The sequence below is a fragment of the Erpetoichthys calabaricus genome, chromosome 15 (assembly GCF_900747795.2).
Source record: "Erpetoichthys calabaricus chromosome 15, fErpCal1.3, whole genome shotgun sequence".
NCBI lineage: Eukaryota > Metazoa > Chordata > Cladistia > Polypteriformes > Polypteridae > Erpetoichthys > Erpetoichthys calabaricus.
Window position 1 is genome coordinate 62,884,938 of NC_041408.2, and position 24,420 is coordinate 62,909,357.

Consider the following 24,420-nt stretch of genomic DNA (forward strand, 5'->3'; position numbering starts at 1 on the left):
CAGCAAGGAGAAAGCAGAAAAGGAATTAAAGTCCATGTTTAAAATTTACCGAGACTATTCTGAAACACAATAGTGAGTCGCATCTTGTCATGGCATGGCAAGGAGATATCACCTGCTGTCTGATCCACTAGTAATGATATGGGTATTATAATTATACATTCTTCACATTACTCGGATGCTTTCTGTTTATGTCTTAATTACAGTTATAGACATGTGTGTGGAAGAAATTTTTTTTTATTTTTATTTTTTTACTACCCTAAAGGGGACTGTTTAACAACATACCCTTGGTTTATTGTTATTGTTACTATTGCATTAGGATTTACTATGCATATCCTGGACCACTTTCTAACACCATTCCCTGGGTTTATTATCTTAAAACTTTAAGACTGCTGAAGATTTTATATCTTAAGCTTATAGTTTGTTAATGATTATATTTTAGGCATATAGTATTTAGACTGTATTGGCAATAGATATCTCTACTTTCTAATCCTCAAACGCCGCTGTGTGGGGGCTTGTCTTGCTTTGGACGTGCTCTGTCTCTAGCTATGTCAGAGGACCGGACTTTGTGAAGTGGGGTCCAGCCTCACGTGGGGAGGCACAATGGGAGATGGGGGATTAGGGGGGGGGGGGGAGAAAAAGAGAGCAGGCTAAATCTACTCTATCCTTTTAATACTTATAATTATAACTACCAATGTAGTGCTGGGCGGTATACCGGTTCATACAGAAATATGTTTTTTATTTTTGTTATGATATGGATTTTCCTTATACCGCAACACCGGTTTAAATTGCCTAAACGACATTCGGAATGTGGCGCAGCTGGAAACTGTTCAAGTGGGGACCTTTTTCACTGCTACACCGCTAAACACAAAGGTGTTGCATGGGGGCTCTTTTTCATTGCTACATCGCTAAATAGGTGTGGTAGTGTAGGTATTGCGCGGTGAAAATGGACAGAGAACATTCCGAAACTGAAGCTGTAGCTGACGATAAAGTTGAACAGGATGACACAGAAGAACTTTTGCCAAACAAAAGGAGTCACGTCCGTTGTCTGGAGATACTTTGGTTTTAAAAAGGTCAGATGTGGACCATTATGTTCAAATGTGTAAATACTGTTTCTATACTACTGGATAATACTGCAAGCCAAGTTGTACTTGTTTTATTTGTTTTCAATACAGTGTAATGTACCTGGGTACTGTGTAATAGTGTGACGACATGTTGACTTTAATCTCGACGCTTATGACGAGAATAAAGTCGACATGTTGACTTTATTCTCAACATTTCTACTTTATTCTCGCCATTTATGTCAAGATTAAAGTCGACATGCTGACTTTATTCTTGTACTTTGTCATTAAAGTAGAACATCGTAAACTAAACTTCATCGTAAAATGAATATTTAATTTACTAGATTTTCACAAACCCCGTCAAAAGTTATATAACAACTTAAATGCTTTGTGTTAAGTGTTCCCCGAGCTTCTTAAACTGACTTCCTCTTGCATTAAGAGGAGGCCCCGGCAGCGATCACCACACAGAATACATTCACTTCATGATATTCCTGCTCTCTGAACATTTAGAATGCTAAGATAAATACTTGATATAATTTTCATGGTGAAATGCATAAAAGCATGTATTAATCATGTGGGGGCACCGCGGCGTGGAGGTTGCACTGCTGCCTTGCAGAAAGGGTGTCTCGGGTGTAACCTGCCTTGCATTTGCATGTTTTTCTGGTGGGTTTACTTCAGTGTCCTTTCAAAGTCACGTAGAATGTGGGGTTTTGTTATGCTATATTGACCCTGCTAGTGTATGTTTTGCTCGTATTCACCCTGCGATGTGTTGGCGACTCGTTCAGGGATGGGTGCCACCCTGAATGGATGGCATAATTAAACATGTATAACGAAGATATTTTTAAAGTTTTGAACACTCCGTGGGCTAAGTTTATAACTAGTTTTAATTTCACAAAGACGTTTATCGTATGGTGATTGGTTATGTGGAGAAAGAAAAATGAAAGATAGGAATTGGGGTTTTGGTACGTCAGATAGAGACAGCACGCGTGGAATAAAGAAAGCCTGCTCAGAAGAACATCCACTGAATTCTGTGTTAGTGTCTCTGACCACCAGATCACAAACCCAACATTTACACAATATTTAAGTTAAACCTGTGTGATACCCATTCATACATCCAGTTTTTTGGAGCCTTGTCACACCTGCCATAAAGTTCTCTACACTGAACATACACCTGGGGACCCCTTACTGCGAGGGAGCAGCACTACCGCCTCACTACCGTGCATGTTTAATACCTGCTTTAATTCATTTCATCATGAAAATGATATCAAGTATTTATCTTAGCATTCTAAATTTTCAGAGAGCAGGAATATCATGACGTGAATGGATTCTGTGCGGTGATCGCTGTCTCCTCTTAGTGCGGGAGAAGTCAGTTTAAGAAGCGTAGTGATTAACAACTGGGTTGGGGAACACTTAACACAAAGCATTTAATGTGCTACATTAACTTATGACGGGGTTTGAGAAAATCTAGTAAATTAAACAATGATTTTAGGATGAAGTTTAGTTTACGACATTCTACTTTAATTATAAAGTAAACTATGAGAATAAAGTAGAAATGTCGACTTTATTCTTGACATATAGTTTGATTTTTTCTTCCCCGTGTCCGTATTTTTTTTCTTCACCGTGGCCCTAATACGATTCCGTAGGGCTATACCACAAATAGCATTATAAATGCAAGTTTTAGTTTTATTATTTATGCATATAGCTTAGCTTGAAGCAAGGTCCATATTAATGCAGTTTGCCTAAATGATGGTTCAGTTGGTAAAGATGTCATCACCAAGATTGCACTTTTTATTTTATTTTATTTTAATTTGTTGAATACTGTGTAATGCACCTGGGCTTGAAGCCTTGAAGTAATAGTGCAACAATCAGTAATAATACTTTTATTTATTTTATTGTTTATTATTTATTAGTTTAAATATTATGCAGTTTAATGATGGTAAAGTTGTTTAAAAAGTCACTTTAACGTGTCGGTGGACAGAGATTGTTAACATTAACAGAAAGTGTAGTTGTTTTACAAAAAATATTTACTATTTATTCCTTTTCTAAGACATGTTCAGTGCAATACAACTTTTGACAAGCACTTCTGGATATTTTACTAAGTCTAAATGCCTCTTTGGATGGTTGAAAATATGTTGTCAAAATAATAGTTTAAATTTTTGCAAAATTTGTTCAATAAAAAGGATCTATATTTTGACTGCCTCTGTCATGCAACGTGATTCCTTCTCTTCATTAGTGCCACCCCCTTGAAAACTATCACTTTATGGGGCAATGCAAACCTGTATTAATACTTGTGTGCACATTAAAATGTTTTTTTTGTACAATGTACAATGCACTTGACAGTGGAATAGGTTATTCTTAGCCAGTAACTGCAGTGGAAAATGTGGTTAAAATCCACTCACGCATGGGGAAAAAAATACCGTTGAATACCATGAAACCGGGATAATTTAGAAAAATACCGTGATATAGAATTTTGGTCATACCCCTATACCAACGTAACAATAGGCTGCATGGCAATTACCCGTGGAGACATAGGAAATTAAGGTTAAAGCTGTCTCACTTCCAGTTAAGACTATAAAATGATATCAAAAATTCAGAATCAATGTCTCCATGATGGGACAGTTAACTTTGTGAGCTGGAATACTAAAGGCCTGAATCACAAATTAAAGAGAAAGAAAGTATTCTCTCACCTAGCAGGTTTCAACGCTAAAATAGTATTTTTACAGGAGACCCACTTACTAAGCAAGAATCAGTTCCGGCTGCAAAAGGACTGGACTGGCCAAATGTTCCATTCTAGCTTTACAAAGAAAACTACAGGTGTGGGAATCCTCATACATAGAACAGTCTCATTTGTAGCATCAGATGTAGTATCTGATCCTGAAGGGAGATATGTGATGGTCATGGGCAACTTATTTAACTGGAAAATGATTTTGATAAATGTTTATGCACCGAATGTCGATGATAAGGAATTCATGCAAAATGTATTTGCATCCACTTCCAATGTGAACACTCATAAAATTATAATGGCTGGGGACTTTGTGTTTTAAATCCACTCTTAGATAGGACACCTGTCACAAGAGGGATGACATCTAACACTGTAAAGACAATTACACAGTTTGTAACTGACCACAACTTATCAGACCCCTGGAGGTTTCTAAACCCAAACTCATGAACATATTTTTTCTACTCACCAGTACATCATTGCTACTCAAGAATTGATTATTTCTTTATAGATAATAATTTCTTGCCTATGATTAAATCTTGTAAGTACGATGCTATTGTTATTTCCGACCATGCACCTTTGATCTTGGAGCTAAAGTCACTATGCCCATGCACTCACCTCGCAGATGGCATCTTAACCCGCTCCTATTAGCAGACGAGAACTTTACTGAATTTATATCCAAACAAATCAGTTTCTTCCTAGAGACAAATACATCTTCAGTGGTTTCTGCAGGAATTCTCTGGGAAACTTTAAAGGCCTTCTTAAGAGGACAGATTATTTAATATCTTTCCCACAGGAATAAATTAGAAACCAATAAAGTATCAGAGGTAAAAAATAAAACTACTAGAGTAGATGAAGAACATGCCAGGCTTCCAAGCGAGGCTCTACATACGAAAAGGCAGGCTCTGCATTCAGAACTCAACCTCTTGACAACTAAAGAAACTGAACAACTAATTTATAAATCCAGGCATCATTACTATGAACACGGAGAGAAAGCTAATAAGCTTTTAGCTCAACAAATGCACAAGCAAGAAGTTCGCAATGCAATCCCAGTAATCACCAACACGAATGGAGATGAAATCATTGACCATAAAAATATAATGCACACATTTAGAGACTACTATAAATCCTTATATTCTACTGAGTTTAAAGAAGACAACAGACAATCTAATGCATTTCTGGATACATTACAGATGCCACAAATAGGTACTTTTAGTGCAGAGAAACTGGATAAACCTCTGGCGCTATCAGAATTACTAGATGCTATAAAGTCACTTCAAGGCGGGAAAGCAGCAGGCCCTGATGGCTATCCTGCAGAATTTTATAAGAAATTCTCCACTCAGCTAACTCCCCTCCTATTAGCAACATTTACAGAAGCTAGAGACAATCAAATTCTACCTCAAACTTTTCGCCAAGCATTAATCACCATCTTTCCTAAACAAAATAAGGACTTATCACAATGTGCATGATATAGACCAATTTCACTTCTGAATAATGATGTTAAGATAATCTCAAAAATCATAGCTAGAAGGATCGAGAAAGTGCTGCCATTGGTAATATCACAAGATCAAACTGGATTTATCAAGGGTCGACACTTATCCTCCAATCTTCGATGCCTGTTTAATGTAATATACTCACCAAAAAAGTCAAACACCCCAGAAATATTATTATCATTGGATGCAGAAAAAGCATTTGACATGATTGAATGGAAATACCTTTTCACTACATTAGAGAAATTTGGGTTTGGGCCCGAACATTTGTGCATGGATCAAACTACTGTATACCAATCCAGAAGCTTCAGTTTGTATTAACAACATTTGTTCAGACTACTTTAAACTAGAACGTGGTACCAGACAAGGCTGCCCCTTGTCACCACTGCTATTTGCAGTCGCCATTGAACCACTGGCGGTCCACTGTCGAAATTCTTATTAGATAAAGGGGATTTTCAGAGAAGGACTGGACAGAAAATTTCTCTGTATGCAGATGATATGGTACTGTATATATCAGACCCACAAAATTCTGTGCCTGCAGTCTTAACAGCACTTACAGAATTTCAAAAGATCTCTGGTCTCAGAATTAATTTGAATAAAAGTGTGCTCTTTCCAGTGAATTCTCAAGCACACAATATTAGATTGGACACGTTCCCTTTTATCATCGCAGATCAGTTTAAATACTTAGGGGTAAACATCACAAGTAAACATACAGCTCTTTATCAACAAAATTTTGCCGTCTGTATGGAAAAAATTAAGCAAGACTTGCATAGATGGTCAACCCTTCATCTCACTCTAGCTGGAAGAATTAACGTTGTTAAGATGAATATTCCTCCTAAGCTACTTTTTTATTTCAAAACATTCCAATATACATTAATAAATAATTTTTTAAGCAATTAGATTCAATAATAACCTTATTTATTTGGAACTCAAAACATCCAGGTATCCAAAGAGGGACCCTACAAAGACCTAAGGCAGAAGGTGGCATGGCTCTACCTAACTTTCAGTTTTATTACTGGGCAGCAAACATAACAAGCTATAAAAACCTGGACACAAATAAATGAACATACACAGGCTTGGTCTGCAACAGAAGTAAAATCTTGCAGTATTTCTATATATTCCCTGCTTTGTGCACCAATAAATGCAAGTTATCGGCAATATACTAATAACCCAATTGTGCTTCACTCACTCAGAATATGGAACCAATGTAGAAAGCATTTTAAGATGGAGAATCTTTTATCTGTGGCACCTCTGCAAGAGAACCACCTCTTTCAACCCTCGCAAACATATGCAGTTTTTAATATCTGGAAAAGATTTGGGATTAAATTGCTTAGAGATTTTTATATAGAGAACATCTTTGCATCCTATGAACAATTAGATTCCAAATTTTACTTTCCAGTCACACATTTCTTTCACTACCTTCAAATTAGGAAAACCTGCCTGATTTTCCTTATCTTGCACCCTCCTCCATGCCGGAAAAAATACTGCTCAATTTCAAGGACTTAGACACCATCTCTGCAATATATAAAATTATCTTGCAGTCCCTCCATTTTAAAGATCCAAGAGGACAATGGGAAAAAGATCTCTTAATATATCAGAAAAGGAGTGGAAAATAGCAATGCAGAGACTTCACTCAGGCTCCATATGCGCAAAGCATACAATTATTCAACTCAAAATTATATATCAAGGACATCTGTCTCGCCTAAAACTGTCTAAAATGTATCCAGGGCAAGATTCAACCTGCGAACACTGCAATCAAGTCCCAGCCTCACTGGGTTACATGTTTTGGGCCTGCACCAAATTAACATCATTTTGGACCAAAATTTTTTAAGTGCCTTTCAGACAGCCTTGGTGTCACAATCCCTCCTAACCCATTAACAGCTGTGTTTGGTGTTCTTCCAGATGGGTTTAAAGTGGAGAAGAACAAACAAACTGTGATTGCATTCACTACACTTTTGGCACGCAGACTTATTTTGCTAAACTGGAAGAATCCTAATTCTCCTCTTTTAAGTCAGTGGGAAACCGATGTTTTATACTATTTGAAATTGGAAAAAATCAAATATTCACTTAGAGGATCTGTACAGAATTTTTTCAAAACCTGGCAGGATCTAATCAATAATACCTTAGAATAAACTCGTAATGCACCAAGGCAGCAATTGTCTCCACATTTCTTTTTCTTCTCCATTTATCTCTATTGCCCTATTAAACTCATCAATTTAGGTATATTTACAGGCCTTAAGTTTTGCTCTGTTGGCCATGCTCGCTCGCTCGCTCTCTCTCTCTCTCAGGGGTGGGGGGTGACTTGTTCTCAATCCTATCTTTTGTAAAAATTGATCTATTTTATGGAATCATTATAATAAAATAAAATAAAAAAAAAAAAAAAAAAAAAACTTCTTGAAGATGTTTATGATAATTCTCTTACAATAATGCATCCACATCTAACAGTTTAAATGTGTTTGCTTATTATATAGAAAATATAGAGTGCTAAATTTAAAAATTGTTAACAAAACAGAACAACTTCTAAATAACACACTGAAAAATACACATTTATAGCACTGGGAAAATAACATATAATTTTATATAATTTAGAATTCTAATGTTAACTGGCTTGGTCAATTAAAAAGAACAAAAAAAATTAAAATCCACTTATATGATGGTCAATTTAATTTAGTTTAGTTTTGTATAGTGCTCCTCACTGAGGGCAGGTGCAGCGCAGTACAGACAAGTTCTCAGGTAAACTGCAAATACTAACTTTACTAATTACATGAGTACATAAAGACATGTGGCCAACCAACTTGTGCTCAATATTGCTGTACTTCATCTGAGATTTAATTAAATTTACTGTTCCTTACAAACTAAGCTGTACTTCAATTGAAAAGTGTTATAGGTTCCACGAAGTCTTCTGTAAAAAACAGTATGCATTTGGACTTGAATCAACTATCTTTTTAAATATCTCTATGATGTTGCCTTTCATTTTCTAGTTTATCTGTTGCTGACAGTGTGTCACAGAGAATTAGCACCTATCTATATAATATGCAGTGTAAAGGATGTATAGAAGCAAGAAGTAATCATGTTTGTTGAAGCGACTTAATGGTAGAAACACAGAAGAAGTGGGCACATATATTGGCATAATAGTAAAACAACAACAATCTTCCCCTTCTGTTCTCTCCCTATCAAAATATATTCCTACATAATTATTACCTCCAAGACAAAAAAAAAACAAAACATATAGCCTGACCAGAAAGGAAGACATCAATTTCATATAATATGAAGTACTTTATATGAAAAATACTGTGCATGGTAATCTTCTCAAGAACTATTAAGGGAAAACATTTTACAGTTAACAATTAGCAAGTATTTTGGACCAATGGTGCTGTATAATTGTCATTGTTTAGATGTTTGTGATGTTAACATGAACTGGATGTGTTTTTATTCCAATGAACAACACACAACAAGGTGAATGTTTAGTACTAAATAACAGTTTATCATTTTCTTCAGAAACCATTCTTCCTAAGAACATTTTGGGAGATTAACAGAAAAAGAAAAACTTAAATTTGAAGGTGCTAAAAGTATACCATTGTCCTCAACAAGTCTATCCTATGTTATGAGACCGATTCAGATGCATAATCTATATTTTGTTCACCTGATTGGCTAGATAAAAAACCTTTAATGGCCGTCAAGGAACACACTTGCCACTTCCTGTCCCAAATTATATAGAGAAGATTCATTATTCTATGATTCATATCTGATCTCAAGTTCTTTTGGCAACCACTTGACAATCCACATTCTCAGTCCCTTGTTCTCCCTTTCTCTCTCTTTCTCAACCCCATCCTCCCTTTGCTCTTCTCCTCCAGGTTGCTGTTGCTTTCTGCCAATCTGGTAATCAATTGAAAACTGCAGTCAGCTCATATGAGGTTAGTCACACCTTAATTAGTCCTGATTGCCAAAGTACTGTTTAAATGTAGAGATTAATATACTAATTAGTGTCATTAATAACATTTTACCAGCAGGTGGTAGCTGTTGATCATGATACCACACACAAGTATGTGAGGTGGAATACATACAAATAAACACCAAAATACTCTATAGACTATTAAAGCCAACATTCTAAAATATTTTTAAATCAGCACAGTAAGCAGAGAATTTCCCCAGTATGAATTCTCTTTAACTGTATAATTAAATACATTATAGTAAAAAGCATTAATAATGTAGCTTAGAATGACAGCAACCACATTTACCATATATCTAATTTAATTAGTGAGTGAATTAATCTTTAAAAGCATTGTTTTACAACACAGTGTTTTTGAATAGCTCAATTAAAAGTATTTTTCAACAATAAAAGTTTTATGTAGAATCTAACATCAAAAATTGCATATTCAAAGCACTCTACTTAAACTGTTAAGCACCTCACATGCAGGGACCATATACAAGAGAAGAAAATAATACATTGATAATCAGTTATAAGCACCACAGTAAAAGTAAGATAACGTGATTAAAACCTATGGTATAAATATTTAGTTGTGAACTATTCACAATGATCAAATGTATTTCTTTTTGCATGATTTAATGTTTTTTTTTATTTGTTTGCATTTCTTTCAAGTCATATCCATATCCTTGATTTGCACACATTTATATAAATGAAAGTCCATACTGACGTTGAAAGCTAAAAGGATTTTCAGATTCTTAAGTTTTAGTAAAACATTTGTCTTAGTGATAATTGACAACCTTTGGTATGCTTGGAGTGTGAAACTCACTACTTGCCTTTAGCTATGCATACCATATTCTTATTTGAATTTCTTAAAAACTTCACCACACAAGATGGTCTTATGTAGGTAGACATAATTTAGACTTTAATAAGAAAATCACCTTAGAAAGATGAACATCAATAGGCTGCAACTTTCCAAAGATGTAAAAATGGAAATTAAATAATTTTAAAATTCATACTTTTCAGTCATGTCTAAATAAGTGTGCTTTGTATTATGGTTTTAATACTGTAAGCACTATATGTTCTGTAGGGTACTTATGAAGAATTATAACAGTACACCTATTAAAAAATCTCTCTAATAAAATGAGAAAAAATTGAAATCAAAGATTTGTTTAAAAACAATTTAGACAGCCTATACAGAAATTAGTTTTGATATCCAACTAAATACATTCTATGAACACATGCATGCATTTTTTACACATCATCTCTAACAGTATCAGAACATTTCATTTTTATCAACAAGCATTCATCAACTTAATTTAAATATTAGAAAGATTTTGACAAGAACAGACCATTCAAACCAGCAAAGCTCACCAATTCTATGCACCTAAAATCTCCAACATAACATCAAGTCGAGTATTATAAAGGTCCCTAAGGCCCTACTGTTTACCACACTACTTTGCAATTTGTTTCATATTTGTATGGTTCTCTGAATGAAGAAAACCTTTCTAATATTTGTGTGAAATTCATATTTAACAAATTTCCAATTGTGTCCCCTTGTTTTAAAGTAACAGCCTAGATCCACTGCACTAATTTCTTTTATAATTTTAAACACTTGAATTATATTACTTCGTAATCTGTTTGTTTACACTGAAAAGGTTCAATTTCTTTAATATTTCCTTATAGCTCAAACCTCTCAGTCCTGAAATTAGCCTAGTAGCTCTTCTCTGGACGTTCTCTTGCTCTGCTATGTCTTTTGTGTAGCCTAGAAACAAAACCTGCATAATGTACTCCGGATGAGTCCTCATTACTGCATTATAAAGCTTATGCATTACCTCCTTTGAGTTGAATTTAATATTTAGAATACTTATTCTGTGACATAAAGAAAACTATGAAACTAGTGCTTCAATAAGGCGGAAGCACAATTTTTTATTTCATGGCATGAATAAGTAACCACATTTCATCCATCTGATATTTAAATTTGTACATATTGTTGTGTAACAACAATATGCAAAAATAATTTGTATCCTTATATTTAAGCATTGAGCTTGTTCATTTAACTTTCAAAGTTACAGAGAGCCTGATCTTTTCTTAGACACAAGGCAAAAATCAATACTGGATTAAGCAACATTCCATTAAAGGGTACATTCATGCACATACACTCCACCATCTTTGTCCATATTTCCTTTTTTTCTCTCTAACAAAGCACGGAACTTTGCAGCCACCTCAAAAATTGTAACGCTCATTTGTGTACACTGTGACACATTGGGGAGATTTGCCATTTTATTAAGCCAACATTCAGGAGATTCTGCACTCTCTCCCCATGTCTGTGTGGGTTTTCCTCCTGGTCCTCTCATTTTTCCTCCCCTATTCACAAGTTGGTTAGGTTAACTGATGATTCCAAAAGAGGCTTTCGATGAGTTTGAGCCTGGGTGTGTCTGTGAGTGGACCCTGCAATCGAGTAGCTCCCTGTTTAGGACTTTCTTGTTTCCCAGTACTGTTGTGACGGGCTCTGTGATTGTCAATTGCATCAAGCAGCTCTGGGAACATTATGTATGTTATGTTACTTTTAAAAGGGTGTTGATATCTGGTATCCTAAACTTTGTCTCTCAAAGAGGCTGTTACTGTGGTTTAGTCAAAAAGTAAAAATAGCTTCTGCATTTGGTACTGTTTTTCAAGCAGACACAGAAAATGAATCATGATTTTAAAGCTAATATTAAAGTTTTTGTTTAGGACTTTTAAATTGCTTTGCAGTAATATTAAACTGCTTTACATCATTAATATTTACATCTGAACTATATTCACAGAGCATAAATACAAAATATTCAGGTTTAAAACTGCACTACTTACTGCTGGTACCAATAGCTTTTTGACTTCTTCTACAGCCCTTTTGAGTTTGATTTCTGCTCGATTTTGAGCATCTTCCACAGTGATCAACACATGCAAGTCTTCATTCAGATGTTCCCAATTAGGCTTGCCTCTGTTTTGTTCTTCCTTGAAAATTGATTAAAAATGCAAATTAGAAATTCAGCAGGAATCAATACAATGTATTACACTCAGAATAATAATATTAAAACACATTCAATTTTAATTTTTTGTGTGACTAAACATTATTTCATGAATTCTTCACACTGATGACTCACTCAAGACAAAGCAGCCTACTTTTACATATACAGTATATATATATATGTGTGTATATATGTGTATATATATTATTAAAATCTAAAAATATTCCATACAAGTAAGTCAAGTTTAACAAAACCAGGTTCGAAACAAATTGACCCCACCCATGAGGAGGAGAGCTAGGTCAGTAGAGTAAAACTTTAATAACAGTAAAAATATATAGATAAATATATGAATAAAAATAAATAAAAGAAAAAAAGAAAAAGTGGCGAGAGAATCCGCTTCCTCAATTTAAATGCTTATTCTAAAATGTTATTGATTAGATCCTGCCAGGTTTTGAAAAAGTTTTGTACAGATCCTCTAAGTGAAAATTTGAGTTTTTCCAATTTTAGATAATATATAACATCAGTTACCTACTGACTAAAAAGAGGTGGGCTAGGATTATTCCAGTTGAGCAAAATAAGCCAATAATGCCAATAATGAGTTAAAAGCAATTACAGTTTGTTTGTACTTCTCCACTTTAAGCCCATCTGGAAGTACACCAAAAACAGCTGTTAGTGGACTAGGAGAGATTGTGACACCAAGGCTGTCTGAAAGGCATTTAAAGATTTTTGCCCAGAATGATGTTAATTTGGTGCAGGCCCAAACCATATGGCCCGATGAGGCTGGAACTTGATTGCAACGGTTGCAAGGTTGGATCTTGCCCTGGAAACATTTTGGGCAATTTTAAACAAGACAAATGCGCTCGATATATAATTTTAAGTAGAGTAATTATATGCTTTGCACATATGGATCGCGAGTGAATTCTGTGCATTGCTACCTTCCACTCCTTTTCTGAGATGTTGAGTGAGAGATCCTTTTCCCACTGTACTCTGGGAACCTTGAAAGGGAGGGAAATTAAGAAGTTTTTATATATAATGGAAATCCTGTCTGAGTCCTCAAGACTGATCAATATTTCTTCTGGAATAGTGGTAGGTGGGAGATGAGGGAAATTGGGCAGGTTTTGTTTAACAGAGTTTCTAATTTGAAGGTAGTGAAACACGTGTTGCTGAAAAGTTAAATGTAGACTGTAATAGTTCGTAGGATGCAAAGACTTTCTCTATGTACAGATCTCTAAGTGATTTACTCCCAAATGTTTTCCAGACATTAAAAACTGCATACTTTTGAAAGGGTGGAAAAAGGTGCTTTTCGTGCAGAGGTGCCACAGATAAAAGCTTCTCTATCTTAAAATACTTTCTACATTGGTTCCATATTCTGAGTAAGTGAAGCACTATTGGATTGTTACTATATTGGAGATGACTTGTACTTATTGGGGTCTACTTTTGTTAAATTATAATTTATTTCTGTTTACCATAAACTAATCTAGACAGATTGTTGATGTTCATGAAAATTTTCATACAAGAAATCGTAATGAGAAATTTATAGGAAGGGATTCTGAATTTCTCACACTCAATCTGCTATATGCCATCTCATGCTAAATTTAAAAATCAGAATACCTTGGGGTCAATAAATTCAACAAAAACAAGTCACATTGTCATGATTTTTTGATACTGGTCACTGCTAGTATAGGTGAGAATGTATTTGGTATTTTTTTGTTAGACAAATGGTGAGAAGTGTTTTTTATTTAAGATTTGCTTCAGAGGAGTACATTACTGAAGAAATTAAACAATATGACAGCTTGTAAATATGAGAAACCTTTTTCATGGGTCTCTGTACAATGAGTAAAAATGGTTTCCCTGCACAGAAACAAATGCACACTTAGCTGACTTCTCAAAGAATACCACAATTAGTGCTGGGCGGTATACCGGTTCATACCGAAAACCGTTTTTTATTTTTTTTATACCGCAACACCGGTTTCAATTGCCTAAACGACGTTCGGAATGTGGCACAGCAGGAAACTGTTCAAGTGGGGACCTTTTTCACTGCTACACCGCAAAAAACAGATTTGTTGCGCGGGGGCTCTTTTTCACTGCTACACCACTAAATAGGCAGTGGTAGTGTAGGTATTGCGCGGTGAAAATGGACAGAGAACATTCCGAAACTGAAGCTGACGATAAAGTTGAACATGATGACACAGAAGAACTTTTGCCGAAAAAAAGGAGTCACGTCCGTTGCCTGGAGATACTTTGGTTTTAAAAGGTCGGATGTGGACCATTATGTTCAAATGTGTAAATACTGTTTCTATACTACTCGATAATACTGCAAGCCAAGTTGTACTTGTTTTATATGTTTTCAATACAGTGTAATGTACCTGGGTACTGTGTAATAGTGTGACGACATGTTGACTTTATTTTCGACATTTCCACTTTAATCTTGACGCTTATGACGACATGTTGACTTTATTCTCGTAATTTGTCATTAAAGTAGAACATTGTAAACTAAACTTCATCGTAAAATGAATAATTTACTAGATTTTCACAAACCCCGTCAAAAGTTATATAACAACTTAAATGCTTTGTGTTAAGTGTTCCCCGAGCTTCTTAAACTGACTTCCTCTTGCACTAAGTGGAGGCCCCGGCAGCGATCGCCGCACAGAATACATTCACTTCATGATATTCTTGCTCTCTGAAAATTTAGAATGCTAAGATAAATGCTTGATATAATTTTCATGGTGAAATGCATTAAAGCATGCATTAATCATGTGGGGGCACGGCGGCATGGAGGTTGCACTACTGCCTCACAGCAAGGGTGTCTCGGGTGTACCCTGCCTTGCATTTGCATGTTTTTCTGGTGGGTTTACTCGGCGTGCTTCAGTTTCCTTTCAAAGTCATGTAGGATGTGGGGTTTTGTTATGCTATATTGACCCTGCTAGTGTATGTTTTGCTCGTATTCATCCTGCGATGTGCTGGCGACTCGTTCAGGGATGGGCGCAACCCTGAATGGATGGCATAATTAAACATGTATAACGAAGATATTTTTAAAGTTCTGAACACTCCGCGGGCTAAGTTTATAACTAGTTTTAATTTCACAAAGACGTTTATCGTGTGGTGATTGGTTATGTGGAGAAAGAAAAAGGAAGGATAGGAACTGGGGTTTTGGTACGTCAGATAGAGACAGCATGCATGCAATAAAGAAAGCCCGCTCAGAAGAAAATGCATTGAATTCTGTGTTAGTGTCTCTGACCACCAGATCACAAACCCAACATTTACACAATATTTAAGTTAAACCTGTGCGATACCCATTCATACATCCAGTTTTTTGGAGCCTCGTCACACCTGCCATAAAGTTCTCTACACTGAACATACACCTGGGGACCCCTTACTGCGAGGGAGCAGCACTACCGCCTCACTACCGTGCATATTTAAGACCTGCTTTAATGCATTTCATCATGAAAATGATATCAAGTATTTATCTTAGCATTCTAAATTTTCAGAGAGCAGGAATATCATAAAGTGAATGGATTCTGTGCGGTGATCGCTGTCTCCTCTTAGTGCGGAGGAAGTCAGTTTAAGAAGCGTAGTGATTAACAACTGGGTCGGGGAACACTTAACACAAAGCATTTAATGTGCTGCATTAATTTATGATGGGGTTTGACAAAAATCTAGTAAATTAAACATTGATTTTAGGAAGAAGTTTAGTTTACGACATTCTACTTTAATTATGAAGTAAACTATGAGAATAAAGTGGAAATGTTGACTTTTTTCTCGACATATAGTTTGTTTTTTTCTTCCCTGTGTCCGTTTTTTTTTCCTTCACCGTGGCCCTAATACGATTCCGTAGGGCTATACCACAAATAGCATTATAAATGCAAGTTGCAGTTTTATTATTTATGCATATAGTTTAGCTTGAAGCAAGGTCCTTATTAATGCAGTTTGCCTAAATGATGGTTCAGTTGGTAAAGATGTCATCACCAAGTTGCACTTGTTTTATTTTATTTTAATTTGGTGAATACTGTGTAATGCACCTGGGCTTGAAGCCTTGAAGTAATAGTGCAACTATCAGTAGTAATACTATTATTTATTTTATTGTTATTATTTATTAGTTTAAATATTATGCAGTTTAATGATTATAAAGTTGTTTAAAAAGTCACTTTAATGTGTCAGTGAACAGAGACTGTTAACATTAACAGAAAGTGTAGTTGGTTTACAAAAAATATTTACTATTTATTCCTTTTCTAAGACATATTCAGTGCAATACAACTTTTGACAAGCACTTCTGGATATTTTACTAAGTCTAAATGCCTCTTTGTATGGTTGAAAATATGTTGTCAAAATTATAGTTTAAGTTTTTGCTAAATTTGTTCAATAAAAAGGTTCTATATTTTGACTGCCTCTGTCATGCAATGTGATTCCTTCTCTTCATTAGTGCCACCCCCTTGAAAACTATCACTTTATGGGGCCATGCAAACCTGTATTAATACTTGTGTGCACATTAAAATGTTTTTTTTGTACAATGTACAATGCTCATGACAGTGGAATTGGTTATTCTTAGCCAGTAATTGCAGTGGAAAATGTGGTTAACATCCACTCATGCATGGGCAAAAAAATACCGTCAAATACTGTGAAACCGGGATAATTTAGAAAAATACCGTGATATAGAATTTTGGTCATACCGCCCACCCCTAACCACATTCAATTCCACTACTTAACTATCTCAAAAAGCACATCTCTTTCTCAGTTCTGCCCACAGGTATTATTTGAATTTAACCTACATATGGATTTTTAACTCATCTAGTAGTGTTGCCAGATTTGATTTGACATCCATCCAGTGAAAACAGTCTTGCACAAAGATGTATGAAAGACTTTACTAATTCAGGACTGCAACGAGATTAAAGTCTTTCATACAACTTTATGCAACTTTATCTAATTTCATTGGACAGATGTCAAATCAAATCTGGGGACACCACCAAATGTATTTAAGTACTGGTCTATATGCAATGCAAAACACAAACTAAAAATTTGACAAGGTAAGTAAGTAGAAAAAATGGCACAATTTAGCATTGATGTGCAACAATGTTAGCTCAGAATCAACACTTCCTAACTTGCTCTAGCTAGGACTAACTGAAGTAGGATGATACCACTGAAATATTTTCAATCCACATTGTTATCAACCCCAGTGTTTGTGACCCTTTCCATTACAGGCTGAGTATCCCTAATCCAAAATCTGAAAATTTTTGAGCACCACCATGACACCACCTGTCATATGGGGCTCTGATTGATGTTGCCTCTGATTTTTTTTTTTTTTAACTGATGAGCTGATATGAGTAACACATGAGATGGTACTTACCATTTACAACAGTTTTGAATTTCAATAGATGCATAGCATCAAGATACAAAATACTGGCTGGGGTGAGGAGAGTTTGGATCCTCGTTAAGAGTTTCGGGAGTCACGAGAAAATTACCAAATGGTGAAAGGTGTGAGAATAGCTGCAAGACACTTCCATACTGCTGCACAGGAAGTGAAGTGATCGGCACAATAACAACCTGTGCAGAAGTTCAAGTGTACGACCACACACCCGTACCACTTAAAGGGAACATAGGCTCTGACAGGTTATTGGTGCCAGTTTATCATCAACCATAGTCATTGTCAAACCTACATGCATTACTTATTTTAATCAAAACACAGCATTGCTGGTGGAGACTGAAAGCCTGCCATTTTTTGTTGTTGCTGTTTTTTAACAGCTGATACAGGTATTCTGCTAATGCTACTGTGCACAAACTTTGTTTCATGCACAATATTACTAAATATATTGTACAAAATTATCTTTAGGCGTATGGGTATGAAGTAAATAGGGAACATAAATAAATTTTGTTGTTTGACTTGGATCCCATCCCTAAGATATCCTATTTATGCATATGCATATATTTAAAAATTAAAAAATACCAAAAATCTGAAACAGTTTTGGTCACAGGCATTTTGGATTGTGATGCTCAACATGTACTTGCTTGTACATTCATTAATATTCACTGGAAACTTGGCAATTATCTTTATAGTTTTAAAAACTGGAGTAGCTGCATGATGGTGGCAGTGAAAAGCAGAACAGTAGCATTTTGGAAAAAAAGTATGCTTAAGATGCTTGCCATAGTTTTAAATACACTTTATGGGGCCATGCAGACCTGTATTAACACTTGTGTGCACATTAAAATGTTTTTTTGTAAAATGTACAATTCTCATGACAGTGGAATAGGTTATTCTTAGTTATTACTTAGCAGTAATTGCAGTGGAAAATGTGGTTAATCTCATGCATGGGAAAAAAAATACCGTTGAATACCGTGAAACCGGTACAATTTTGAAAAATACCGTGATACAGAATTTTGGTTATACCGCCCAGCCCTACAAGAAAGTACCTCTTACCTAGGTTTTGAAAAGATCTCTAGTGTTAGCAATTATAAACACAGTACTCTTTACATTATTGTTACATAGCACATATTCACCAAGCACAAAATCTTAATGCAAAAGTGAAACAAAAAATAAATGACTAAGTACCCAATTCACCCAAGGCAGTAGTTATGAGTGAACCCTCCTTTGCGGCAAAATCGTGGAAGTGTTTAGAAAGTTTGCTGAATTTAGAGAAATATATTGACAAAAATAGGGAATGTGAAACAACTAGTTTTGAGAGGATGATAATGGTGCAATGGTCTTTTAAGTTTCCCTGAGGGCTAGGGAATAGTCTGCTAACAATGCTGAACAAATTATTGTGGGTGGGAAGCCATTGATGGGTTTGTGCTCTGGGTCCTCTCTACATGGAGATTGCAATATGCTTTGAGTGGTGAGAAAAGTGCTATATAAAGGTAAAGAATTATTATTATTATTAGTAGTAGTAGTAGTAGTAGTAGTATTAAAGCATGTGGATTCTTCACCCCTTCCTAGTTGCATCAACTGCACAGCTCTCAGGGTAATACTATTAAAGAGGTAGGCTTATTGTGCGTATTACACACGTCACATATAAGTCCATAAAAAAAGGATATTGAATACACAGACACATTTCTAGTTTCCTTCTGCATTTTCCTTTTCATGTTACTTCCCTTTAGCCCACTGCTAAGATCAGCATTATATACTTTGGGGCTGTGCCATCCAACTTTGGCTGTTACAGCTCTGTGATGTCACGCTCTGTGATGTCACAAAGCATCATAGGAAGTTGGGAAAATGTTTGTATAAGTAGGCTTTAGGGCGAATTACCAGAAAGATATCTGGCAAACATGCTCACAGAAGAACACAGCATATTAACTGCCAAAAGCGCTTTGGCAAACTTCACTGATCAGCACTAAAAATACACAGAATGTCTAGTCAATCGATCAAGACTGTGGAGATAATATGTGAGGATAGTTCGAACTCTAAGACTATAATGATGCCTCTACTCTTGTTTGTAGTTTCATATTTCATAGACAGTGTAAAAATTCACGTGCTATAAGTTATAAATTGCCCAATGAAGACCAGCAAGTCATTACACAAATATCTGTAACTAAAATGATAAGCTAGACACATTAGAATAAAACTAGTACAAGGAAATTCACTCGAAAGAGGCCCTGAATAGTCTGTAATAACTCTTGCTAGGATGAAGCAATCTGAATGAAACAATGTGCTCCTCAATATATAGAGCTTCGAACAATCCGGGATGCCCCTGCGTTCGGAGCGGTGAAGTAGGCGCCAGACAGCCGTAGCAACGTTTAACCTCCGTTTGCAATTTCTGGGTGCCCGTACCCCTTCACTCAGTCACTCAACTTCTCATCAGAATGATGGTGTTAAGTATTGAGCAGCACGTCTTCATGGTGTGAACCTATTGGGTCACCAATTCATTTAAGTGATGTCAGAATCAACTAGATGATCGCGAGTTAATGAAAGGTTACTTCCAGTAAGATGGAGCAACGTGTCACACATCAGCAAGAAGCATGGCAGAAATTGAGTCCTTCTTCGGCAACAGGGTAATTTCAAAGGGGCTTTGGCCACCATGGTCGCAGGATCTGACACCACCAGACTTCTTCCTTTGGGGTACAGGATCAAGCCTCGCACTGTGGAAGATTTGAAGGAAAACATCCAATGTGAAATTGCTGCTATTCCCCCTGAGATGCTTGCCGATACTTTCAGGAACATGAAGGGCCGCCTCGAAATGTGTCTGGCAGAAAACAGAAACTACTTCCAGCATCGCATGTAATTCAATCGATTACACATACGTCAAGGTATATAGCGTATTTTTTTTGGTTCAGATTGCTTCATCTTAATGGGAGTTACATCAGAATATTCGAGTGAATCTCCCTGTATAACATTTTCAAACCCTTACTTAAATCTGGTCCACAAGATTCTCCCTTTGCAACATTAGATTCAAGTCAAGAATTCATCCTGTATAGAGCACTAGTCCATTGCACGATCTGCTCACACATGGCAAACATGGGGTCAACTTAGAATTGCCTACTAATTTAACACACACACTGGGATATAGAAGGAAAACTGGAGAAAAACCCACGGAGACACTGTGAAAGCTGGATTTATGAGACAACAGAGCTAACTGCTACATCACCCACCACCTGTAAAATTATCAACAAATAAATAAATACATAATCATGTGCCACGGTCTTTCAGCAGGACTACGCTAAGGGAGATATCCTAGTATTTAACTACCCTAACCACAGCAAAACATGGTAAGGTGGAGCGTAGCATGTTAAAAATTGAGGCCCACCATACTTCTATGATATGTCTGCATCTATTCCAAAAAATCTAATAAGAACATGAAGCTCAAAGACTAAAAACATGTCTGGTTGAGCAACAACAGGAAGCTGCTCCAATGTGTGCCTATGTGTAGAGTATTTGTGTACATTCTACAAAAAGAGATATTACCTCATTCTGGGATGGGCTGTGGCTGAATCATAGGATAACAGCAGTTAAAAATGATTGGATGCGGGTGGGAATATTACATGGTGTGTGACTAAAATGACTATATTTAAACCTCCACCTAATTACACCATAAGCATGTACAAACAAACTGTTCACAAAAATCTCTAAACATTACACATACTAATGCAAACATGTACATTATCTAATAAAAATGAAAAAAGGTACTGTATTTGTTATTCAAGATGAGACACAATAACAAAATCTACAAAAGCTGCCACCTTTGACTATGTTTCTTTGAATTTTCAAAGACAGTCCTGAGAAATAATCACAAACTGCCAGCTCTTGACTGAGAACATGTATTACTACGCTAAGACTGCTTTGCTGTCTTTTGCAAGATTTGAGAACTCCATTTAATGTTCTTGATAATACTTACAAGATCCCTTCCACAAGACATCTATCTTGCCTCACTGACTTTTTGACATGTTATATTTTTAAAGGCCCAAGAGACCAGACACTGGGAAGTTGCTGGTTAAACCTAAAATCCTAGCAGTTTTTTGCGTAACCCTTCTAGCTGGTCTCATTTTCAAGGAACTACAGTATCTCTCCTACTAGATATTACACACATGACACTTTCTTCTTAGGTGCAAGTTCTAGGCTTAAAAAAATAAATAAAAAATGTACTTAACCCCTCCAAACACATGACAGATTTTATCATACCAGATGTCATTTACCACTCTAGTAATAACCATGTAGGCCTACAGAGAGAATGTGCAGAATTAGAAAATGCAGAAGTTTCACAAGCCAATTATTTCAACAGTTTAGGAGAAGATAATTATTGATGATTTAGCAACTGAGAAAAAGACTTCTACAAAACTGCCACTGTTCCAAAACACAAAAGTTTGCCATAAAGTCAAAAATGTTTCCTGAGATATGGAGCATGTTCTAACAACTGGCCAATACCACAACTACATTCTAATTCAAGTGTCTATAGATAAAAGCTGATTTATACAAGTAAAACAAAATCAAGTTATTTGTATTATTACAGGCATCATTTAAACATTAAATCTGTAAATAGTTGAATTCCAAATATATAAAATTCAGTAATCATTTATCCCTAGTGTGCCAGTTACATTTTGTATAAGGGTATGGCTATGATCCAAATTTGACTGTCCAGGACACATTGATATCTCTGATTTTCCAGGAAATTACTATATATCAATATAGTGTAGATGCCCCAACCCATTCTTCAAGAATCTTTATTTGTTCAATATTTTCAGCATGGCTAATTTCTCATTATTACTTATGTAGACATTGTTTTGCACATATTCCTGCATACAAAACCTTGGTAGCTCTACATTATTTTAATTAACTAATCACATTAATTCTGTTCAAAACAGACATGAGATCTGACCAGATCTGACCGGTGAGATGTGATTGTGGAGCTCAAGCCTGTTTAACACATGTCAACCACATACAGTGGTGTGAAAAACTATTTGCCCCCTTCCTGATTTCTTATTCTTTTGCATGTTTGTCACACAAAATGTTTCTGATCATCAAACACATTTAACCATTAGTCAAATATAACACAAGTAAACACAAAATGCAGTTTGTAAATGGTGGTTTTTATTATTTAGGGAGAAAAAAAAAATCCAAACCTACATGGCCCTGTGTGAAAAAGTAATTGCCCCCTGAACCTAATAACTGGTTGGGTCACCCTTAGCAGCAATAACTGCAATCAAGCGTTTGCGATAACTTGCAATGAGTCTTTTACAGCGCTCTGGAGGAATTTTGGCCCACTCATCTTTGCAAAATTGTTGTAATTCAGCTTTATTTGAGGGTTTTCTAGCATGAACCGCCTTTTTAAGGTCATGCCATAGCATCTCAATTGGATTCAGGTCAGGACTTTGACTAGGCCACTCCAAAGTCTTCATTTTGTTTTTCTTCAGCCATTCAGAGGTGGATTTGCTGGTGTGTTTTGGGTCATTGTCCTGTTGCAGCACCCAAGATCGCTTCAGCTTGAGTTGACGAACAGATGGCCGGACATTCTCCTTCAGGATTTTTTGGTAGACAGTAGAATTCATGGTTCCATCTATCACAGCAAGCCTTCCAGGTCCTGAAGCAGCAAAACAACCCCAGACCATCACACTACCACCACCATATTTTACTGTTGGTATGATGTTCTTTTTCTGAAATACTGTGTTCCTTTTACGCCAGATGTAACGGGACATTTGCCTTCCAAAAAGTTCAACTTTTGACTCATCAGTCCACAAGGTATTTTCCCAAAAGTCTTGGCAATCATTGAGATGTTTCTTAGCAAAATTGAGACGAGCCCTAATGTTCTTTTTGCTTAACAGTGGTTTGCGTCTTGGAAATCTGCCATGCAGGCCGTTTTTGCCCAGTCTCTTTCTTATGGTGGAGTCGTGAACACTGACCTTAATTGAGGCAAGTGAGGCCTGCAGTTCTTTAGACGTTGTCCTGGGGTCTTTTGGGACCTCTCGGATGAGTCGTCTCTGCACTCTTGGGGTAATTTTGGTCGGCCGGCCACTCCTGGGAAGGTTCACCACTGTTCCATGTTTTTGCCATTTGTGGATAATGGCTCTCACTGTGGTTCGCTGGAGTCCCAAAGCTTTAGAAATGGCTTTATAACCTTTACCAGACTGATAGATCTCAATTACTTCTGTTCTCATTTGTTCCTGAATTTCTTTTGATCTTGGCATGATGTCTAGCTTTTGAGGTGCTTTTGGTCTACTTCTCTGTGTCAGGCAGCTCCTATTTAAGTGATTTCTTGATTGAAACAGGTGTGGCAGTAATCAGGCCTGGGGGTGGCTACGGAAATTGAACTCGGGTGTGATACACCACAGTTAGGTTATTTTTTAACAAGGGGGCAATTACTTTTTCACACAGGGCCATGTAGGTTTGGATTTTTTTTCTCCCTAAATAATAAACACCATCATTTAAAAACTGCATTTTGTGTTTACTTGTGTTATATTTGACTAATTGTTAAATGTGTTTGATGATCAGAAACATTTTGTGTGACAAACATGCAAAAGAATAAGAAATCAGGAAGGGGGCAAATAGTTTTTCACACCACTGTAGTTTGTCTTAGCCATGTATGCAACCTGCAAAAGAATGCTTTACATGGGAATAAAGCTATCAGAGAGAGCAAAAATCAGCACAACACCTTCACTTAACAAAGAAAAGTTTTACATTTTCTTTATATAAATTACACAAAGCACTGTTGTCAGTATTATTGTCAGTAACTCTGTGGACTGATTTTGATATAAAATTTCAGAATTTGTGGTTAATGGTTTATGGTCCTTTTTTGTTGTAATTCTT

The 24,420-nt window shown here is 36.1% G+C and overlaps 1 protein-coding gene across 6 annotated transcripts in view; it reads right to left on the reverse strand.

Moving 5' to 3' along the window:
* LOC114666111 (protein quaking) overlaps positions 1 to 24,420 on the reverse strand; it is a 1,435,209-nt gene that overhangs the window by 1,218,290 nt on the left and 192,499 nt on the right. For all 6 annotated transcript variants that reach the window (XR_007933560.1, XR_007933559.1, XR_007933561.1 and 3 more), the window contains exon 4: positions 12,043 to 12,186. Coding sequence is in view for 1 of the 6 variants with exons in the window: in XM_028820846.2 (XP_028676679.2) it covers positions 12,043 to 12,186 (144 nt within the window). In the remaining 5 variants the exon portion in view is untranslated. The remainder of the gene's footprint in view (positions 1 to 12,042; positions 12,187 to 24,420) is intronic.